Source organism: Hypanus sabinus, chromosome 18, assembly GCF_030144855.1.
Source record: "Hypanus sabinus isolate sHypSab1 chromosome 18, sHypSab1.hap1, whole genome shotgun sequence".
Taxonomy (NCBI): domain Eukaryota; kingdom Metazoa; phylum Chordata; class Chondrichthyes; order Myliobatiformes; family Dasyatidae; genus Hypanus; species Hypanus sabinus.
The window spans coordinates 57,244,519-57,264,720 of record NC_082723.1 but is presented as its reverse complement, the minus strand read 5'-3'; the positions used below and the strand labels follow the sequence as shown (position 1 = coordinate 57,264,720).

At 40.8% G+C, this 20,202-nt stretch overlaps 1 protein-coding gene across 1 annotated transcript in view; it reads left to right on the top strand.

Annotated features, from left to right (window-relative positions):
- The window catches only part of tprn (taperin), a 70,768-nt gene extending 50,566 nt beyond the window's left edge, over positions 1 to 20,202 (top strand). Inside the window, exons 2-4 of the mRNA XM_059994390.1 lie at positions 9,254 to 9,440; positions 15,089 to 15,216; positions 16,797 to 20,202. Coding sequence (XP_059850373.1) covers positions 9,254 to 9,440; positions 15,089 to 15,216; positions 16,797 to 16,859 — 378 coding nt within the window. The 3' untranslated portion in view covers positions 16,860 to 20,202. The remainder of the gene's footprint in view (positions 1 to 9,253; positions 9,441 to 15,088; positions 15,217 to 16,796) is intronic.

Genomic DNA, 20,202 nt, shown 5'->3' with positions numbered 1-20,202 from the left:
TACAGCAATTGCCAAGCTGGACTTTGCTGGGGCAGACTTCAAGCCAGATTGAAGAGTTGAGGCCTGAGAGGGGAAAACAAACTGGTGTTCAGCCCGTAGAAGCAGAATTAGGCCATTTGGCCCATTGAGTCTGCTCCGGCATTTCATCATGGTTGATCCAATTTTCCTCTCAGCCCCAATCTCCAACATTCTCCCCGTATCCCTTCATGTCCTGAACAATCAAGGGTCTATCAATCTCTTGCCTTAAATATGCATAAAGACTTGGCCTCCACAGCTGCCTGTGGCAAATAACTCCCCTTATTCACCACTCTGCGGATAAAGAAATTTCTCCTTATCGCCATTCTAAAAGGATGTCCCTCTATTCTGAGGCTGTGTCCTCTGGTCTTAGATACCCCCCCCCCCCACCATAGGAAACATCCTCTCCACATCCACTCTATCAAAGCGTTTTCACCATTTGATAGGTTTCAATTAGATCACCCCTCAATCTTCTGAATTCCAGTGAATACAGACCCTAAGCCATCAAAGCTCTTCATATGACAAGTCATTCAATCCTGGAGTAACTTTCATGAACTTCCTTTGAACCCTATCCAGTTTCAGCACATCCTACTAAGATAAGGGGCCCAAACTGCTCATGGTACTCCAAGTGAGGTCTCACCAGTGCTTTATAAAGTTTCAACATTACGTCGTTGCTTTTATATTCTAGTCCTCTTGAAATGAATGCTAACATCGCATTTGCCTTCTACACCAAAGACTGAACCTGCAAATTAACCTTTAGGGAATCCTGTTCAAGGACCCCCAAGTCCCTTTGCACATCACTTTTTTGTATTTTTTACTCCATTTAGAAAATACTCAACCCTTTCATTTCTTCTACCAAAGGGCATGATCATAAATTTTTCCAACAGTATATTCCATATGCCACTTCTTCGCCCATTCACCTAATCTGTCTAGGCCCTTCTGTAGCCTCTCTACTACTTGTAAACTGCCTGCTTCTCCACCTATCTTCATATCGTCTGCAAACTTTGCAATAAAGCCATCAATTCCATCATCCATATCATTGACATATAAACATAAAAATGATCAGTTCCAACACAGACCCCTGTGGAACACTACTAGTCAACAGCAGCCAGTCAGAAAAGGCTCCCTTTTATTTCCATGTTGCTGCCTGCCGATCAGCCACTGCTTTATCCATGCAAGAATCTTTCTTGTAGTACCATGGGCTTATAGCTTGTTAAGTAGCCACATGTGTGACATCTTGTCAAAGGCCTTCTGTAAATCCAAGTACACAACATCAACTGATTCTCTTTGGTCTGTCATGCTTGTTATTTCTTCAAAGAATTCTAACAAATTTGTCAGGCAAGATTTTCCATGCCTATGAGGAAACCATGCCTATTTTAGCATGTGCCTTCAAGTACCCTGAGACCTCATCCTTAATCAACTCCAACATCTTCCCAACTACTAGGGTCAGACTAACTTGCCTATAGTTTCCTTTTTTCTGTCTCTCTTCCTCCTTGAACAGTGGAGTGACATTTGCAATTTTCCAGTCTTCTGGAATTAATTCAGAATTGAGTGGATCTTGAAAGATAATTACTAATGCCTCCACGGTCTCTTCAGTCATTTCTTTCAGAACCCTGGGGTATAGACCATCTAGTCCAGGTGACTTCTTGACTTTCAAACCTTTCAGTTCCCCAAGAACCTTCTCTCTAGTAATGGTAACTTCATACAATTCATGACTCCCGACACCTGGAACTTCCACCAGACTGTGAGTGTCCTCCACAGTGAAGACTGGTGCAAAATACTAATCAGTTTGTCTGCCATTTCCATGTCCCCCATTACTGCCTCTCTAGCATTGTTTTCCAGTGACTTGAAATACACTCTCAACTTGCTTTTACACTTTATGTCTCTGAAGAAACATTTGGTATCCTTGTTAATATTATTGGCTAGCTTACTTTTGTATTCCATCTTTAGCTTAATGACTTTTTTTAGTTGCCTTCAGTTGGTTTTTAAAAGCTTCCCAATCCTCTAACTTCCTGTTACTTTCTGCCCTGTCTTTGGTTTTTATGTTGGCTTTGATTTCTCTTCTTAGCTACGGTTGTATCATCTTGCCTTTAGACTATTACTTCCTCTTTGGGATATATATCCCTGCCAGTGTTTTATTTCAATCAGTCCTGGCCTACTCCTCTCTCATGCCTCTACAATTCCCTTTACTCCACTGTAATACTGATGTATCTGACTTCAGCTTCTCTTTCTCAAATTTTGGGGTGAAATTTGAAGCCCAGTGCTCTTGTCTGTAGCACTGAAAAGCCTTGCACAGTTGGAGGGAAGAGTTTGAGGCAGCAAACACTACAGATCCTCAAACTTCCACATATCCAAAACTTCACTGTGCATATATAATCCCGCATCAAACCCCATGTGCCCATCATCTCTATCTTGTTAAAGCTAAATGGTAATGTCTCAAGTTTAAAATTTAAAACTTTGAAATAAAGCAAACAAAAACTGTAAAAGAAAGGAGTTGAGTATGGTGATGTGTGGAAAAGATCGTGAAGGCAGAAATTCCATTTTGTTCTTGAGGCACCTGGGTAACCACTTAACTACAAACAGAGAGCTCAGAAGTGGTAGGAAAGTGGAAGGCTCATTATTTTTAGCTGGCATGTATACAAAGGCTAATTATTTACCTACTCTATCAAAGATTTTATTCTTTATTCTATGTATTGGAGCCATTATGAATGGTTGCCCCTTGCAAGGTATTCATTTCCATACCTGCTGAGTTCCTCCAGCACTCTGATGCGTTGCACAAAATGAAGCCTTCAATTAAGTTGCTGAGCTTCCTTAGCAAAACCGTTCATAATGGCTCCAAGTCCCTTCTTCAGGACTGGGAAGGAAGGGGAAGATGCCAGAATAAAAAGGTGGGGGGGGGCAGGAAGGGAAATAGGACTAGCTAGAAGCTGATAGGTGAAGCCATTCTAAGCAGGTTGAGATTAGTTAGTCTGTGTAGAAACCCAACTTATCTGCAGGATTTCCATAGTACAGTGATACAATTTTTTTTCCTCTATGAATGATGTGAAAAGTCTGAGATTTTGTGCCCATCCCCAGTTAGGATGATGACTGAGTGACTTACAAGGAGACTTAAAGTGACTGAATTTCAATTATTTTTTGAGAGTCACAAGCAGGTTTTACTGAGCAGATGTTAATTATCAGCGAAGCTAATGATTGTTCATGACTGACTGATGGACTTTCATGATCATTTATGAACTGGCTCAAATTATTGAATTCAGTCTGTAAACTTAAAATTCATAAGCTTTTGTTATAAGCCACAACTACTAGGCTGCCATTACCATATGTTCTAGTAAATGTTTCTTATACTGTAATAGTTATTTTGTTATGGTGCACAGTCTTAACCCAAAATATTGACCATCTGTTTGGAACTCAATGGGTCCAGATACCGCTGTACCATTGAGTTCCTCCAACAGATTGGTTTTTTTTCCATCCCTTTTCGTTAATTTGCATATTTCTTCAGAATCCTAATTCAACTAAATGTGAAAGAAACTTTGAGGATCTCAGACTGAAGGTGATTTCCATGTAGTCATTAAACAATTAAGAGCATGCGAGTAACCCTTATGTCCAATTGCATCTATCCTTGATAAAGGAGAGCTACGGGTTAAATCTGTTTTCCCAGTAGAGTGGCTATCAGTGCATATGCAAATACTTTATGGAGGATAGAGGCTTTCTGCTTGCATCATTGCATGAAGAAGTTAATTGCAAGCTGTAAGCATCCCGTATCTTTAATTAAATCTATCTATTAACACTGAACAGGTGAGAGGCTCTGATTGTTGACTTTTCTGTTGTTTCCTCCAGACTGCTGAAATCACCTCGTGAGAAATATGTTTTACTAAAATTATGTGCAACTATACCGTGTGTTCAGTCTTGTGGAAAGGATAAGTACCACAGACTGTAGTGCTCCTCTGACAGCAACCTTTCACCCTCCCAACGACTGCTCTGTGTGAAGTTCTGCGTTAATGAGGTGGATCAGAGCAAGGGAATATACACTGAGTGGGAGATATGGAGTGGCATGGAGGGAGGATACGGGGTGGTGCAGAGGAATAGAGTGTATGTCCAGAGATATGTGTCAACAAGTTGGTTTAAAAAGGCAAATTGGATGCTTTCCTTTATTAGCATGGAATTTATCTTTTTTTTACACGACACCATTTCACCCTATTGGTTCTCAGAGCAATTCACTAATCCTATTTCCCACAAGTTTTCTAGTCATTTGTACACTCCATTCAGCCTCTCAACTACACACTACACTTGTCTTTGAGATGTGGGAGAAGGCTGAAGTCATAGAGAGAGCTGGCAGATGATATGAGGCAGCAGATATACATTGCTGCACCACCAAGCTGTGGGTTATGTTGGAACTGTAAATAAAGCTTTGAGTACTTCATCTTGCTTAATTACAGGAGAGATGTGATGGCACTGATCAAGGTGCAAAAACAATTGGAGGCTTTTGCCAGGGTTGAAAATTTCGACCCCGAAGAAGGATTGGCAGGATTGTAATGTTTTCTTTGGAGGCTGAGGGGAGATGTAATAGTTTAACATTATGACAAGCTAGAAAAAGTGAGTAAGGATCTACTTCCCTTCGCAGTGGTATCAAACTGAGGGGATATAGATTGAAAGTAAATGGTAGCATTATAGGGGTCTGGAGTTCTCTGCTTGAAAGGGTGGAGGAGGCAGAAACTCTCACCATATTTACTCAGAGCCGTGACCAACCCAAAAAGGCTACATACAGAACTAGTGCTAGAAAGTGGGCTCAGCTTTGTAGCTCTGTCCTGTACATGTGATGGCTCTTCTTGTATTATAGGTTTTCCGTGTTGTGAAAGATCATTGAGCTGAAAAGCTTCTCTCTAAACACCCCCCCCCCACTGTACCCTTGCATTCTCTGAACTGCTGAGTATTCCATCATTGTGTATCTTACTGCAGAAATCTGAAATATTTTGCTTTTCCCAATTTTTTACCCTAATTGGTGAGGTGTAAAGAACTTTATTTGAATGCTCAATGAAAAGTGCAGAGCCGTCAACATGCAAAGGTAAAACTAAATGAAGCATTAAGAGATACGTTCTTACGACAGCACAGCAATCCATTCTAAAAAGATGAGAATTATGTGATTTTTGTTTTAAAAGTCTAGCTGTTCTAGTTTTCCTCTCATGAGAACAGGAAATGTTTGCCCCACTAAGTCAGGAAGGTTGACTCATTTCCTCTTTGTCCACTATGAGTTATCACTGAACTTTTCTACATCAGCTTTATGTGCGAGTCTTTCAAGTTCATTGAGATTTGCCTCCCTCTAATCTGAGAGTGAGGCTGTGGTAGGGTAGGCACTTCAAAACAAAAATCTTTATTAACTAATTTGTCTTTAAAACCTCTATAAATGTGTTTAAGGAATTATGGTAATAGACCTCTCCCCTCTAGTCCTATCCCCTCATAGTACTTGTACCCCAGAAGTCAACTGGTAGAATATCTGAGTGGGCAAGAACGGTGGAGAAGGTATGGAAGCAGGTACACAAATGATTAAAGTGACATGCAAAAAAGTTTCCTTTATTAACCAAAACACCTCACGTCTTTCTCAAGTGTGTTTGAGAGGGAGAGAGGGTGCACGATGGGACAGGGCACATCTTAAAGCAGTAATCAGTGACCACTGTGCCTATTCCATTTTGCTGACTCGACAATGTGTTGAGGAGGCTGTGGGCCACTGAAGACCTGAACTAAGAACATGAATCCTTCTCACTAGCTTCGTCCCAGGAATCTAGTGCCAGCTTGCAGACAGAGACTTGGGGACCAGAAATTCATGGATTAATTTGGGCCCAACTTGAGATCCAGCCATAAATGAAGATGTCCTGTACTGGTCCAGTGTTGCTCTATAACAATGGGATGGAATACTTATCGATACAGATCTGGCAGTTCACGTAACTAATATTAACCATTTTTTAAAAGAGCTGTTGCAAGGAAAATGGAGGCCAAGATATTTTGAATTACCAACCCAAAGTTGACTCAGGTTAGAGAGGAAAATGTATATGAATTTGAAAGATTCGCACTGATGTATTTCAGTGAAGTATCAGTGATACTTCAGCATGGGCAAAGAGGAAATGAGTCAAGCTTCCTGACTTAGATCTCCAGTTCTCATGAGAGGAAGGTATGAACTGCTAGATTTTTATACAAAAACATAATATATTTTTGACTGCCTGGGAGTGTTCCGTATTTTGAGTTTACTGCTACCTCAGAGTGTTGGTGACTTTGCCACTTGCCCTGCACTCAGCCTGTGACCTCCCTAGCCTTGTTCATTTATTACTTCTTGTATTTGCTCTGTTTGTTGTCTTTTGCACACTGGTTGAACACCCAGTTGGTGCCGTCTTTCATTGATTCTGTTGTGGATTTATTGAGTATGCCCACAAGTAAATGAATCTCTGAGTTGTATATGTTAGTATAGAAACATAGAAAGCCTACAGCACTATACAGGCCCTTCGGCCCACAAAGTTGTGCTGAACCTCAGAAATTACTAGGCTTACCTATAGCCCTCTATTTTACTAAGCTCCATGTACCTATCTAAAAGCCTCTTAAAAGACCCTATCACATCTGCCTCCACCACTGTTGCTGGGAGCCCATTCCACTCACTCACCACTCTGAGTAAAAAAAGAACTTACCCCTGACATCTGCTCTGTACCTACTCCCCAGCACCTTCAACCTGTGTCCTCTTGTGGCAACCATTTCAGCCCTGGGAAAAAGCCTCTGACTATCCACGTGATCAATGCCTCTCATCATCTTGTACACCTCTATCAGGTCACCTCTCATCCTCCATCGCTCCAAGGAGAAAAGGCCGAGTTCACCCAACCTATGCTCATAAGGCATGCTCCCCAATCGAGGCAACATCCTTGTAAATCTCCTCTGCGCCCTTTCTATGGCTTCCACAACTTTCCTGTAGTGAGACGACCAGAACTGATATATGTACTTTACTTTGAATTCTGAATTCAGGCTGTAGGTTTTAGTCAGTCTCTCACTGCAGTCTTGGTCTACTTCCTAGTTAAAGATGGTGATAGACGAAGTATGTGGATATTTAAAAGAATGGAGTGAAATTGGGCTTCATGGGGGAAAGTGGCACTGAGATAAAACATTTGGATTTCTGAGCAGGCGCAAGTACTGAGTCGCTTACTGCTTCATCTGTTTATTGTGCGCTTATTGTTTATGTTCTTGTGTTTCTATTTTTTCTCCATTCCCAACCCTGCCCAAAACCACCATTTCCTTGTTGGTCATGAGTGCCATATTTTAATACAGCTTGATTTCATTTCTCAGCTGCTTTGTATTTCACCTTTGTTGTCCTCATTTTCATATTGCACATTGTATACTCAGTTTCAGTAGGACTGAGACCTCAATTTCCTTTTGTGCCTGGCACAACCGTGTATAATCTTTTGACATTCGAAAAATTCCAATTTTGTGATCTTTCTGTACATCTGTGTGAGGATGTGGTCTGAGCTCTCATCATCTCTGAATGCTTCCCACACCCTGGTGACTGACTTGATTGCAAGTGGTGGTTTCCAGTTCATACCTGCTGCACCACATCTTTGTACTCTTGCCAATCCATGATAAGTTTCACTCAATTCCATAACCACCAAAATTATCTCTCATCGATAATGCCTACAGATGTAGAACTTCCATTTGCAAGTCTAGAACTGTTACCTGTCTTGTTGAGCTTGCCGTGTACTGGGTAAAAATGTTTTCAATAGACTTTTAGAACTCTGAACATTCAGTGGGTCCAGTTTTCTGATCTTTCTGTATACCTGTGTGAACATGTATTGATAATATCTCGGTTGATAACTATTGGTACAATTGAAGTTCCTGACTGGTATGTGAGAATGTTTGTACTTTCCCAATTGTATGATTGCTGGAGCACCTTTGGCCCTGGCTGTATTCCCTAAAGGAAGTATCACCGTTGTAGGATTCAGGGCTGAATATGGTTCAGTGAATGAGTCACAACTGGGGAATACTTAGAGTTCTGGCCTCTCAATCCATTACTCACTCTTGCAGCTCTCGGCCTCATGGATACACTCATGTCTGGAGCTGGAATCCCAGCTGGTGATTCTCCTTGTTTGTGTTGGTCAGAGTTCCCCTTCACTTCATGTTTATACAGCCTTCCAGCCTTTCAAGCTGCACTGCCCAGCGACCCCCAATATAACCCTAATTTTATCACGGGACAATTTACAATGACCATTTAGCCAACACTGGTTTGTGGGAGCACAGCAGAGGGGTCGGAGCAACCCCACACATTCCACAGGGAGGATGTACAGAGAGACTCCTCACCGAGGATGCCGGAACTCTTGACACTGAGCTGTAGTAGTGTCACGCTACACCACCGTATGCATTTGATCTTACTCCACCTTGCCTTTATTTATTATTAAATAAATATAGTGCCCTCTTACTATTAAATAAGTTTATCATAAGTGATATTAAGACTTAACATTGATCTGTGAAAGAAGAAAGAAAAGCACTGTAGTTAATATTCCTCAGCTGGCATCAACTTAAAGTGTATTTTTCTTGCCTTTTCCTTCACACTTGCACACCCTTGGCTCATGACTGATTATTTTTTAATGTGCCCAGTGTATGTTGTTTAATGAATCAAGTTCTATTTTCCCCTTTGCCTGTTTAATCCATTATCCTAACGATTGAAAATCAAACCTCTCAGTTCTGGCCTATTCGCAGTCTCTGGGCTGTTCTCATGGTGCTGGCTGCTAGCTCTTTGTACTCTTCTCATTTCTCCTGTGCTCTGACTGATGGCCCGCTTACATTCAGCTCTTGTCGTCGCACACTGTTTCTTTATGCCAAGTGCTTGTTCTCCGTCACTGTCTTGTGTCCCTACTACTAACAGCTCCTGTTTTCTTTCCCCTCCCCAACTGCTTTCTGTCTCATCACTTCTCTCAGTTCCTGCTGTCTCCCACTCTCTCTCTTGCCTGTTACACCACTAGCATTTAGGAGGTCCATCTCTGGCTTCCTTCATCGTGACCGTAGCTTCCAGTCTCCCATTTGCTTTTCCTCTATTTACATTCCTGCCACTTGTACTCTTAACCTTCTCCCTTCATCTGCCACTACTTCCCACCTCCCACTACAGCACAAGTCAAAGCCTTTTATTAAGTAGATTAAAACTGAGCTGTGGAGGAAGGCTGAAGTTCACATCTGGTTTAATCGTCTGCCCTTTCTTTTCTTGTTACTTTTTTACCAGATGAAGATTTCTTTCAATGATTCTAGTCTGCACACAACATTTGAGTATCCCTCTGAGAACTCGCTTATTCAAGAGGAGGAATCTGAAGCGAGTGAGGATGACGAAGAGGAGCAGCTCTCGATGAGCAGCTTTCTACGTCCCAGCTACACCAGCTCTCCCACGTCTGTGAGCAACAGCGTGGCCTCAGGTGCGTGTCCGGGTGGGAGTACGCGGGGGACATCGGGCTCATGCACTAGAGTTTCAATCACAAATGAAACCTTTCTACTCAAAGGGTCTCTCTCACTGCAGAAAATAATGAGAATGAAATGATGAGTTGGCAGAGGTCCATCCTGTGTACTCAGCACAGAGTAGTGAAGTGGGGCAGTAAATTGGTATTTTCCAACAGAGAATCCACAGGGAAGGCTGTTGTAAGTCACTTTGGTGCATTCAAATAGCTATGATTCGAAATCAAATCATACTATGCATCAAGGTAACAGACAGTTGACCTTGTACAGTCATGAACTGATAAAGACTCAGAGAGATACCACATGGAATGGGTCTTTTGGACCACTGTCAACCATCATTAATCCCAGTTTTTCCTTCCATATGTCTGTTATCACCCTCCAGATTCTACCTACACACTAAGGGCAATATAACATGAGATATAAGATATTTGGCCCATTGAGTCCATTTTCCCTCTCAGCCCCAATCTCCTGTATTCTCCCCATTTCCTTCATGTCCTGACTAATCAAGAATCGATCAACTTCTGTCTTAAATTTACCCAATGATATGGCCTCCACTGCAGCCTGTGGCCATGAATTCTACATATTTACCACTCACTGGCTAAAGAATTTCCTCCTCAACTCCATTCTAAAAGGGCATCCTTCTATGCTGAAGCTGTGTCGGCTGGTCTTGGACTCTTCCATCCTCTCCATATCCACTGTATTGAGGCCTTTCAACATTTGATGGGTTTCAATTAGGTCATCCCTGATTCTTCTCAATTCCAGTGAATACAGGCCCAGAGCCATCAGACGGTCTTTATATGACAATCCTGCGATCACATTCATGAACCTCCTTTGAATCCTTTCCAATGTCAGTACATCCTTTCGTAGATAAGGGGCCCAAACTTGCTCAGAATACTCCAAGCGAAGCCTCACCAGTGCTTTATAAAACTTCAACATTACATCCTTGCTTTTATATTTTAGTCCTCTTGAAATGAATGCTAACATTGCATTTGCCTTCCTCACCACCGACTCAACCTGCAAATGAGCCTTCAGGAAATCATGTACAAGGGCTCCCAGACCCTTTGCACCTCTGAATTTTATATTTTCTCTCCATTTGGAAAATACCCTTTTATTTCTTCTACCAAAGTGCACGACCATACACTTTACAATACTGCATTTTATTTGCCACTACTTTGCCCATTCTCCTAATCTAAGTTCTTCAGTAACCTCCCTACTTCCTCAAAACTCTGAACACCACTGGTCACCAGCAGCCAACCAGAAAAGACTCCGTTTATTCTCAGTTTGCTGCCTGCCAGTCAGCTTTATCTTTCCTGTAAAACCATGGGCTCTTAACGTGTGGCATCTTGTCGAAGGCATTCTGAAAATTCAAGTATACGGGATCCACTGGTGTTTTTTTGTCTATCCAGCTTCTTATTTCTTCGAAGAACTCCAACAGATTTGTCGAGCAAGATTTTCCCTTGATACCGTGCTGACTGCGGTCCATTTTATTATGTCCCTCCAAGTACCCTGAAACCACATCCTTAATAATAGACTCCCAACATCTTCCCAATCACTGTGGTCAGACTAACTGGCCTATAATTTCCTTTTTTTGAAGAGTGGAGTGACATTTTCAATTTTCCATTCCTCTGGAACCATGCCAGAATCAATTAACTCTTGAAAGATCATTACTGATGCTTCCACATAATCTTCAGTCACCTCTTTCAGAGGACCTCTGTCTGGTCCAGGTGACTTATCAGACCTTTCAATTTCCTAAGAATCTTCTCCATTGTAATGGCAACTTTACATACTTCTGCTCCCTGACACTCTTGAACTTCCGGCATACTGCTAGTGTTTTCCGCAGTGAAGACTGATGAAAACGGCTTATTCAGTTTGTCCTCCCTTTCCTTGTTCCCCATGACTATCTGTCCAGCATTATTTTCCAGTGGTCTGATATCCACTCTTGCCTCTCTTTTAAACTTTATTTATCTGAAGAAACTTTTGATATCCTTAATATTATTGGCTAGCTTACTTTTGTATTCAATTTTTTTTCTTGATGACATTTTTAGTTGCATTCTGTTGGTTTTTAAAAGCTTCCCAATCCTCTTCAGTAGAGAATTAAACTACCTGCCCATGTGTCTTTTGAACATGGGTGGAAACCGGAGAAGACCTTGATAACTAGGGGAACATGCAAACTCCACAGGAACAGCACCCGAGGTCAGGGTTACAGCTGGGTCTCTGGCACTGTGAGGTAACAGCTCTACTGTGCGTCGTGTTGCCCATCTTTAGCACAGACCTTTTCACATCATTCCCATTTGTTTTAGTAATCAGGATTGATTCAGCAAAGCCTTTCATTGAGGGACATGTACAGAACAGTCATTTTAGTAATGGAAGAGTGGGGAAATAAGACCCACATCCACTGTTCCCTTCACAAAACTAGGCTGGGGAGCAGGGAGTCTCCTGGGGAAAGTGGCTGATACAACAACAGGACTGCTGCTTGGATCTAGAATAAATCAGGAACTTTCAGAATCAGGTTCAATATCACGGGCACATGTCGAAATACAATACATGATAAATATTGAAAAAAAAAACAAAATTACGGAGAGCATATATTTATTTTAAAATAGGTAAATTAAAATACGTAGTGCAAAAACAGAAACTAAAAAGAAGTAGTGAGGTAGTGTTCATGGGGTCAAAAGCTCACTTAGAAATTCGATGGCAGAGGGGAAGAAGCTGTTTCTGAATCACTGAGTCTGTGCCTTCAGGTGTTTGTACCTCTCTCCTGATGGTAGCAGTGAGAAGAGGGCATGTCCTGGATGGTGGGGGCCCTTAATGATGGATGCTACCTTCCTGAGGCACCGCTCCTTGAAGATGTCTTTGATACTATGGCGACTTGTACCCATGATGGAGCTGACTGATTTTACAACTTTCTGCAGCTTGTTTCAATCTTGTGCAGTAGCCCCCCTCCCCTAGCCCCCATACCAGGTGGTGAGGTAGCCAGTCAGAAAGTTCTCCATTGTACATCTGTAGAAGTTTACAAGTGTTTTAGAAGACAAACCAAATTTCCTCAAACTCATAATGAAATATAGCCAGTGTCTTGCCTTCTTTATAGCTGCATCAACATGTTGGGACCAGGTTAAATCCTCAGAAATCTCGACACCAAGAAACTTGAAATTGCTCACTCTCTCCGCGTCTGATCTCTGTACGAGGATTGATTCGCATTCCCTCGTTTTACCCCCTCTGAAGTCCACAATCAGCTCTTCAGTCAACTAATGTTGAACGCAAGGTTCAGGAAGCAAATCAAGGATCATCGCCTGAATATGATCTGATGTTGCCCAGAAAGGGTCTGTCAATAATTTGCAAAATTATACAAGTTTATGCAATAAAATTAAAAATAGGTTTAAGTGGGGCAAAGTAATTGCTGGCTTTCATGGCTGGAAGTGTGTTTGCTAGGGGAATTTCTGTTCACATTGCAACAGGAACCATTTAACTTTAAGCCACTCTGGTTCTTAATTTTGCTTAGAAGTTGATAGTTATTTTATTGGACACTAATCTTGAGAATTGAACTCATAATCCAGAGGGAAGAGCTCAGATCACATCAAAACTTAAACTCTGTTAGTTAAATCAATTTGGGTTACACTATACTATTGTAAAATTCCCAGTTTGATAAAGTCCTGTAGAAAAGAAAATAAGCCAAGTCCAGATGTATTTCTCCTTTGAAAATAGCTGGAATATCTGTCTTTGTGATGAATGCTGCTTCAGACCAATGGCAAAGGCCCATTTGAGACCATGCTAACTTTGTTCCAGGCAGAACTGTGGAAACAGCATCATCTGGTGGCTACAGTGGGGTACTGCAAGCTTTTTTAAATACAGTGGATTCCAGATAATTGGGCCATCAATTAATCGGGGCAGCTGCTTATTTGGGACAACTTAGAGAACAAAACTTAATTGAGAAAATAGAAAGGGTTCCCAGCTTTTATATGGGACACATGCCGCTTAACCGGGACGGGAGACTGTTGCCGAACAGTTTCAAACTAACATCAGTCACTTACACTTTTATGACTGTTAGACACTACACCGTGCGTAGAGCAAATAGCTTTAAAAAGTGTCAGTTGTGTGTGCTTGTGTTCAAAAAGTAGTGATTTTTTGTCACTAATGGTGAGAAATAAGCAGTAAGACAATGCAAAGCTCTTTACCTCAGTGTAGTTTCAAGCATTTAGACTTAGAGATGTCAGAACTGGCTGGGGATGTACAAATTGGGAACTACTGAGAATTTGAAGGTGTTGATAATCATCTTGAATGTCACAATGAAAATGAAGACTGAAGCATTAAGTGAAGGCAGCCCATTATCTGCACATGGTATCTGAGCTGATTTTGTTCATTTAATGTGGCAGCATACACTGGATGAATTTATCCATCGATAACTATTAGGAACTAATGCAGTTTTATTGTAGTGTATTGGTAGTGTTTTAATTTGTTCTGTATTTCATTCAAATGTATAATTTGTTACTCAGTTAAATGGAAATAGCTTTTTTATACCCTTTTAATTATTTCCATGAAATTTTGGGTAATTGGGGCAGACATTTAATTGGGCCAAAATGTTTTGGTCCCGACGTGTCCCAATTAACTGGAATCCACTATACGCAGAACTAGCTATCTTCAAAATTTAAAAAGCAGATGGAAAGAAGAACAATGAATGAAGAAAAAATGAAATAGAAGTCTTAACTGAGCTATTTTGGTGGTAAATTATTGATTACAATGTACAAGAAGGCAGCTCTTTATAATAAGTATTATGGTCACTACAGGATAGAGATGAGAGTGAGGTCATCTAAGAATAAAAGTTAAATCACAGCGAATACCATAAAAGAGGAAGTAATGTTATTATGACTGACAGAAGTCACAGGTACATCAGATCATGCTTACTAGAGTAGATCATATGGTTAATTCAGCAGAAGGTTCAGCATGTGCTGGATGGTGAGGGTAAGTGCTAAATGTTGGAAAACAGGAGTTATTTGAATAGGTTTTGATGGGGTTATTTGGTCTTTCAGTTCCACTGTTCAGTACAATCACGGCTGATGCTGTATCCAGATACCACACTCCTGCTTTCTCTTACCTCCACCTCCCCTTCTGATGCCTTCTGCATTTAGAAGTTGCTCTGCCTCATGTACTTTCAGCAAATTAGCCTCCACTGTCTTTTGGTCGAGAATACTGTTTCTCCTCTTTAGTTAGAAATCTTAAGGTGTTTGATTTTCTTCTAAAGTAGGTAGTAGAAGTTAGCATTGATGTTTGATTATCACCTGTAGTAGTCACAGAAAGTACATGTTGAAGGACAGAAAAGACGTTTTATATACTTGCTGCCCTCTGGATGAGAGACTGACACTGATACATCTGAATCACTTTTTGAACTTCCATATAATTTCAGTTCCATTCTTTTTCCTTGGGTTTTGTAAAGTTCCATGCAGCTTCCAGTCAGTGGATGTGTATGCTGATCTCATCTCACCCACTGTACAGGATAATTTAAAACGAACTTAGCGATTTGATATTTCGCCATTTATGATCTGATAACAATCTTAAAGATAAAAATTTCTTAATCTTCTTCCTTTTCCTGCCACTCACCCTGCCACCTTTGATACAGACCTGTCGAACTACATGCCTAAACACACAATGCCATTTGATACATGGCAGGAGCAGAAGCTAAATGAAAACTTGCCCAGTGGGGACAGCTTGCTGCAGAATAATGAATCCATGACAGAGGACAGCATGGTGAGTTCGTTCAGTGAGGGAGTTTGCCTGCTGGTTGATGTGGTGACCATTATGTTACTAGTGGGGGATAAGCCATAGATTCAACAAGGGGGATCCATAATATTGACAGGAACTATACGCATGTGTATTCTGCAGCGTAACATGGGGTGACAGCCAGTTATAAACTTTGAGGTGAGTAACACGTCAGGACCTCCTCCCTGTTCTCTCGTAAGGGACTATGACGATCTCTTCCAAATTTAGAAAAGGTAATTCAGGATTATTCCCCAAGACGCAAGTTAATTGCTTTAAAGGATAAACTGTTCAGGGAAGTAAAGAAGAAAGCTGAAAGACAGCATGAGAATTAGGGTTCCACTTCATACAATACAGGTACCTGGACTGAAGTAAAGTCATTGTGAAAAGAACAAATGGGGTTGTAGAAAGGATGTTAAGCCAATGTAGGTGGGAGAAGGATTATTGATTATTATTGGTTACCTAAAAAAGAGGTGCAGGCACTGGAAATGGATGAGCTGGAAGGCCATCACAGAGAACTGGATTGAAGCTGGGAATGAGATGTATCTGGGGAAAAGAAAAGGGGTGATAAAACTGCAGCAGTGAAAGGAGCATTAATAATTTTAATTTGACATGAACTGGGAGAACTAAAGAGTTCAGATTGAGAAAGGGAAAAGGGAGTTGGGAAACAACAGTGCTTATAAGATTTGTGTGGAAGTCATGGGCACCTGCGCTATGTTACATATCTGGCTCCAGTTGAGTAGATGTCTCATGTAGACTTGAAAAGGTGTTGAAGATTAAAGGAAGAATGTCATTGCTGTGGTCCACATTGGGTGCTGTTTGGAGAATACCAGATATAAGCAGCTCAAGAACCTCACGGATTAAAATCTTCTGAATTACTAAATGAAAACACCCAAATGTACTCAGCTTGACATCAATTTGTGTAATGAACTTTTGACAAAAGAATGGTGTGGGAAGATATCCTTATTTCTTAGGGAATTTCCTACTGCTGTATTGGTGTCACTGTACCATTGGAAGAGAACTGGGACCAGGAACCTAGTGGACAGTGGGTACAAGGACTTGCAACTCGGAAATGGCATTTGGGAGAAGGCTGGGGAAAAGTGATATAAAATGAGTGGCATTATGTGTAAAGATAAAATCAAATGATATAATAGTGAAATAGGGATTATGCAAGTAAAACACGAAAGACTAATGATTTTAAGCTAATTTAAAATTCCGTTCCCTGAAAATGTGTGAGTAACTTGGATGAAGGCAATGACGAATGGCTTCTTCACATTTGTTGATGGTGCAAAGTTAGGAAGTAGAGTTGGTAGTTATGCAAGACAATAGAAATATAAAAAGCCATAAAACTATGGGCAATTCTGGGAACATGAGATCACTCATTGGATTGAAGTAACTAGGAAACTGTAAGAAGGAAAATAAGCAAATAACAGAGATAGCACATGGGTATAGAAGAAAATGTAATAAGGGTATTAGCATTTTATACTAACCTCTCTCTGTCTGCTTCTATACAGTGCTATTTGTTGTTTAATGATGCTCAATACTCACTCTTGTTCCATTTTTATCCTCAGCTCACACCAGCAGACAGCAGCTCCCATTCGGATTACAGTAGTGAACCAGCATTGTACTTCTGATCAGAAGGAGATGGGACCTAGAGACAGTAACAGTGCTTTTCTGGGACAACTTTGCCAGGAATGATTAGACTGGCAAATGCAGGCCACGTGCCACCTGAGATGTGGCCAGGTGCCCTTCGAAAAGCTCACCCTCCCAATCGCTGCTTTTTGTGGGCCACACTTGCATGTCCCAGGACCAAGGTTAATTTCAAGAGAGACTCAATTTGCTTCCATACATTCCTTCAGGTATCTCCTGTGCCTACGAGGAGATCCATCTCCAGATTACTTGTGAGTCACAGCGGTGCTTATGTGGCAGCCTTGAGGCTCAGAGATTTTTTTACTGACACACTGAGTTTGCTATGTTTGCACTTGCTCTTTAAGGGCTCTGACCTGTTTCTAAATCATTCCCGGATACTGCCAGACAATGGATGTTTGAAGCTTATACTGAAAGATGCTGACTACTCAATTCTTCACTGGAGAATTTCATTTTGTCCTGTCTTTTGTGGCTTTGGCCACCTTTGTCTTTGAATATTGGGTACTGAACTTAGTTTGTGTTCTCAGCAGTTGCTTCCAGTTGTATTTGAGACGGCAATATCATGAAGTGTATATAATGAACCTTTTTGTCTGTAACTTCCATTATGCCACAGGTTTAACCGATGGTGGTACTGGTCTAAGGGTTTGTCTGTTTTTGTTTTTGTGCTTGTCTGAGTTTCCTTAATGATATAATTAACCGTCCTGGCATTTGACTTCCAACTGCCTCCTGGTGAGGCGTAGAGGCTGCGAGAGTGCCAAACCGCTTTGCATTTGAAGGTGGAATTTCTTTATGGAATGAGTTTAGTGCCATGCTTTTACTGGTTAGTTTGGGCAGCGGGAGCGAGTTGCTAAATTCAGAAGGGTTAAGAGTGGCGTTGAATTTTTCTGTGCACCTGCTACTCCTCAGGAATGAAAGTATGTTAATGCCTCAAGTGAGATGTTAGATTTTTGTGAGGCTTCAAACAGTGATCGAGGACAAAGCTCGTCTCTGTTTGTGGATTCGTTTAAATCTCGTTTACACGTTCTGTACCTGGCGTACAAAGGTCCTTGTAAATTGGACCTGATATCAATGACTGCTAATGAGAGCAAAAGTGTGGGAATTGAAGCAGAAATCACTTCTAGGCTGCTTGTGGTATGATGCCACACCTAATTAAGGGATGATTTTGTGTTGATTCGTGCAGACTTTCCTATACAAATAAGAAATTTATTCCCAGATCTTATGTGAGACCTGAAATTCTGTTTTACTCTTGTCTACTGAAATGGTCATGTGCACTGCTGTAATGGTGAAAGTCTGTAAGACATGCTGCTTTAGCCATTGCTATGGAGGCTGCTGTTCTTTGAGCTGGAATGTGTCAGAGCTGGGAAGCAGTTAATGACAATACTAATTCCAATGCTGCAGTTACTAAAGAGAAAGCTGGAAAGAAAAACTAACGACTTGGATTGTTCTCCAGTCATACTGGCTGAATTGTGTGTAGAAAGTTGTTTTGCTTGTATTTGACATTAGCTGTCAGAGCAATGTGGAAAGGTGCCGAGATAAATGCTGGGCTGCATTAGTTCCATGCCAGTTTCCCAATTGTTCGAATAAGTATGTTTCTTAATTCATTGGGATTCGGGGCAATGGACCATGAGTGAGAATCCTCAAGACCTGGGTAACTTCAGTTTCCAGAGAATATAGAATGCAATTTAAAAAGTCTAGCGCATTACAGCTTCCTAATTATAATTGGGTTTAAAATGTTAGATGAGGAGTTGGAAATCAAACAATTGCACTAGATTAGCCTGATGTTATCTGGTTCTTTGGTGCTCCATAAGGTAGACTCTTCATTCATGTTGAAATGTAAACTTGCAGAATGCACTCCTTTTCCCCGGGTTTAAAGCCTGCTTGGGTTGAGGTGCTTGAAGAAACCTGTCTGGCAGCTTTATGTTGAAGCTATTTTCAAGTACTCTCCCTGTTCCCCCCCCCCCCCCCCCCAAGGTTTTTGGACAAAAACATTGGTCTAAAAACATTTGCAATTTTATTCCTAGTTAAGGAGCCATCTCCCTCAGGTTGATGAATGAGAGCAAAGATCATCCACAGGTGGTCAGGGATGATGTAGAGGGGTAGGCATTTTTCTAATGCTGGTGTTAAGAGTTGAGGCAGTGTCATAATTGTGTAAAAGGATGCGTGAAATTATTATAAACTGATCTGCACTTCAATACCAAATTGTCCGCTTTGAGACTATAGTCACTGTGCTTGTTTTTCTGTCTGAGGGTGGGTTTAACTTTGAGTGCAAGTTGACTGCCTGTTAATGTGTCAATTATTTAGGTGCAGACATGAATGAGGTAAAGCCATTACTCATCCACCCTCTGCTTTTTTCCCACTCCCGCCCATGTTCTGCTGTAATCCCATGGAATTGTGACACAAAATTAAAAAGAGAAGCACACTGGAAAATTAAAAAAAAAATCGTCAGGAGAGGGAACCAGGCTAATCTTTTGGGTAGACTTTTGTGATCAAAACATTGTCGAGCAAAAGATTTCTACCTACACAATTGACATTTTTACTGTTTTAAGTGCTAACAGCACACCTATATTGAATATATTCTACTTTTATTAATAGAAAGCTAGAGCTTCAGCTGACAGTTTACATTAGAGCTACACGTTTTTGATTAACAGTTCCGAGCACAAGGGGCCTACACCATCTGACCGATCTGAAGAATTTTTGAAGAAAATTAACCATTCTCTCTACTTAAGTCAACACTCCAAATAGCACACTCCAAGTACTCTAAGACCAACTAACAGCATTCTTATTAGGAGAAATTTATAGCTCTGGGTGAGTTGTAAGCATTTTATTCACATACAGTGTTTGAATATAGAGCCTTCTGTGATTTTTGACACAGATCAGCATGTTTGACAAAAAGGTTATCAAAGGAGGGATGAATTCTGTGTGCACATACAAAAACACTTAGAAATTGCTTGGCAAGCCAGGGGAGTGCATCATCTTAGATCTGGATGCCAGGGTGAAACTTGTTATTCCAGGAAATTCCATATGCACTATACAATTTTGCACTTAGAGAATGAACTGTAAGGAAGAAGTGGAACTTGCCACCGTCCAGTCATAAGGCCAAATGTGTTGCTCTTTTATTAACACTCACCGTTAATGCAAATGCTAAGAAAGCATGTTGTTTAAAAAAACACCTCAATTATGGACACGACAGTCTACTAGCGAAGAGTTTATTTCATTATAGTTATATGCAATGCTTATTTTGATAGAAATTTTGTATTTTTGGTTGTAGATGTAATATAATGATTTATGATTTTCAGAGATGTGATTTAAAATAAAAAAAAATACACTGGC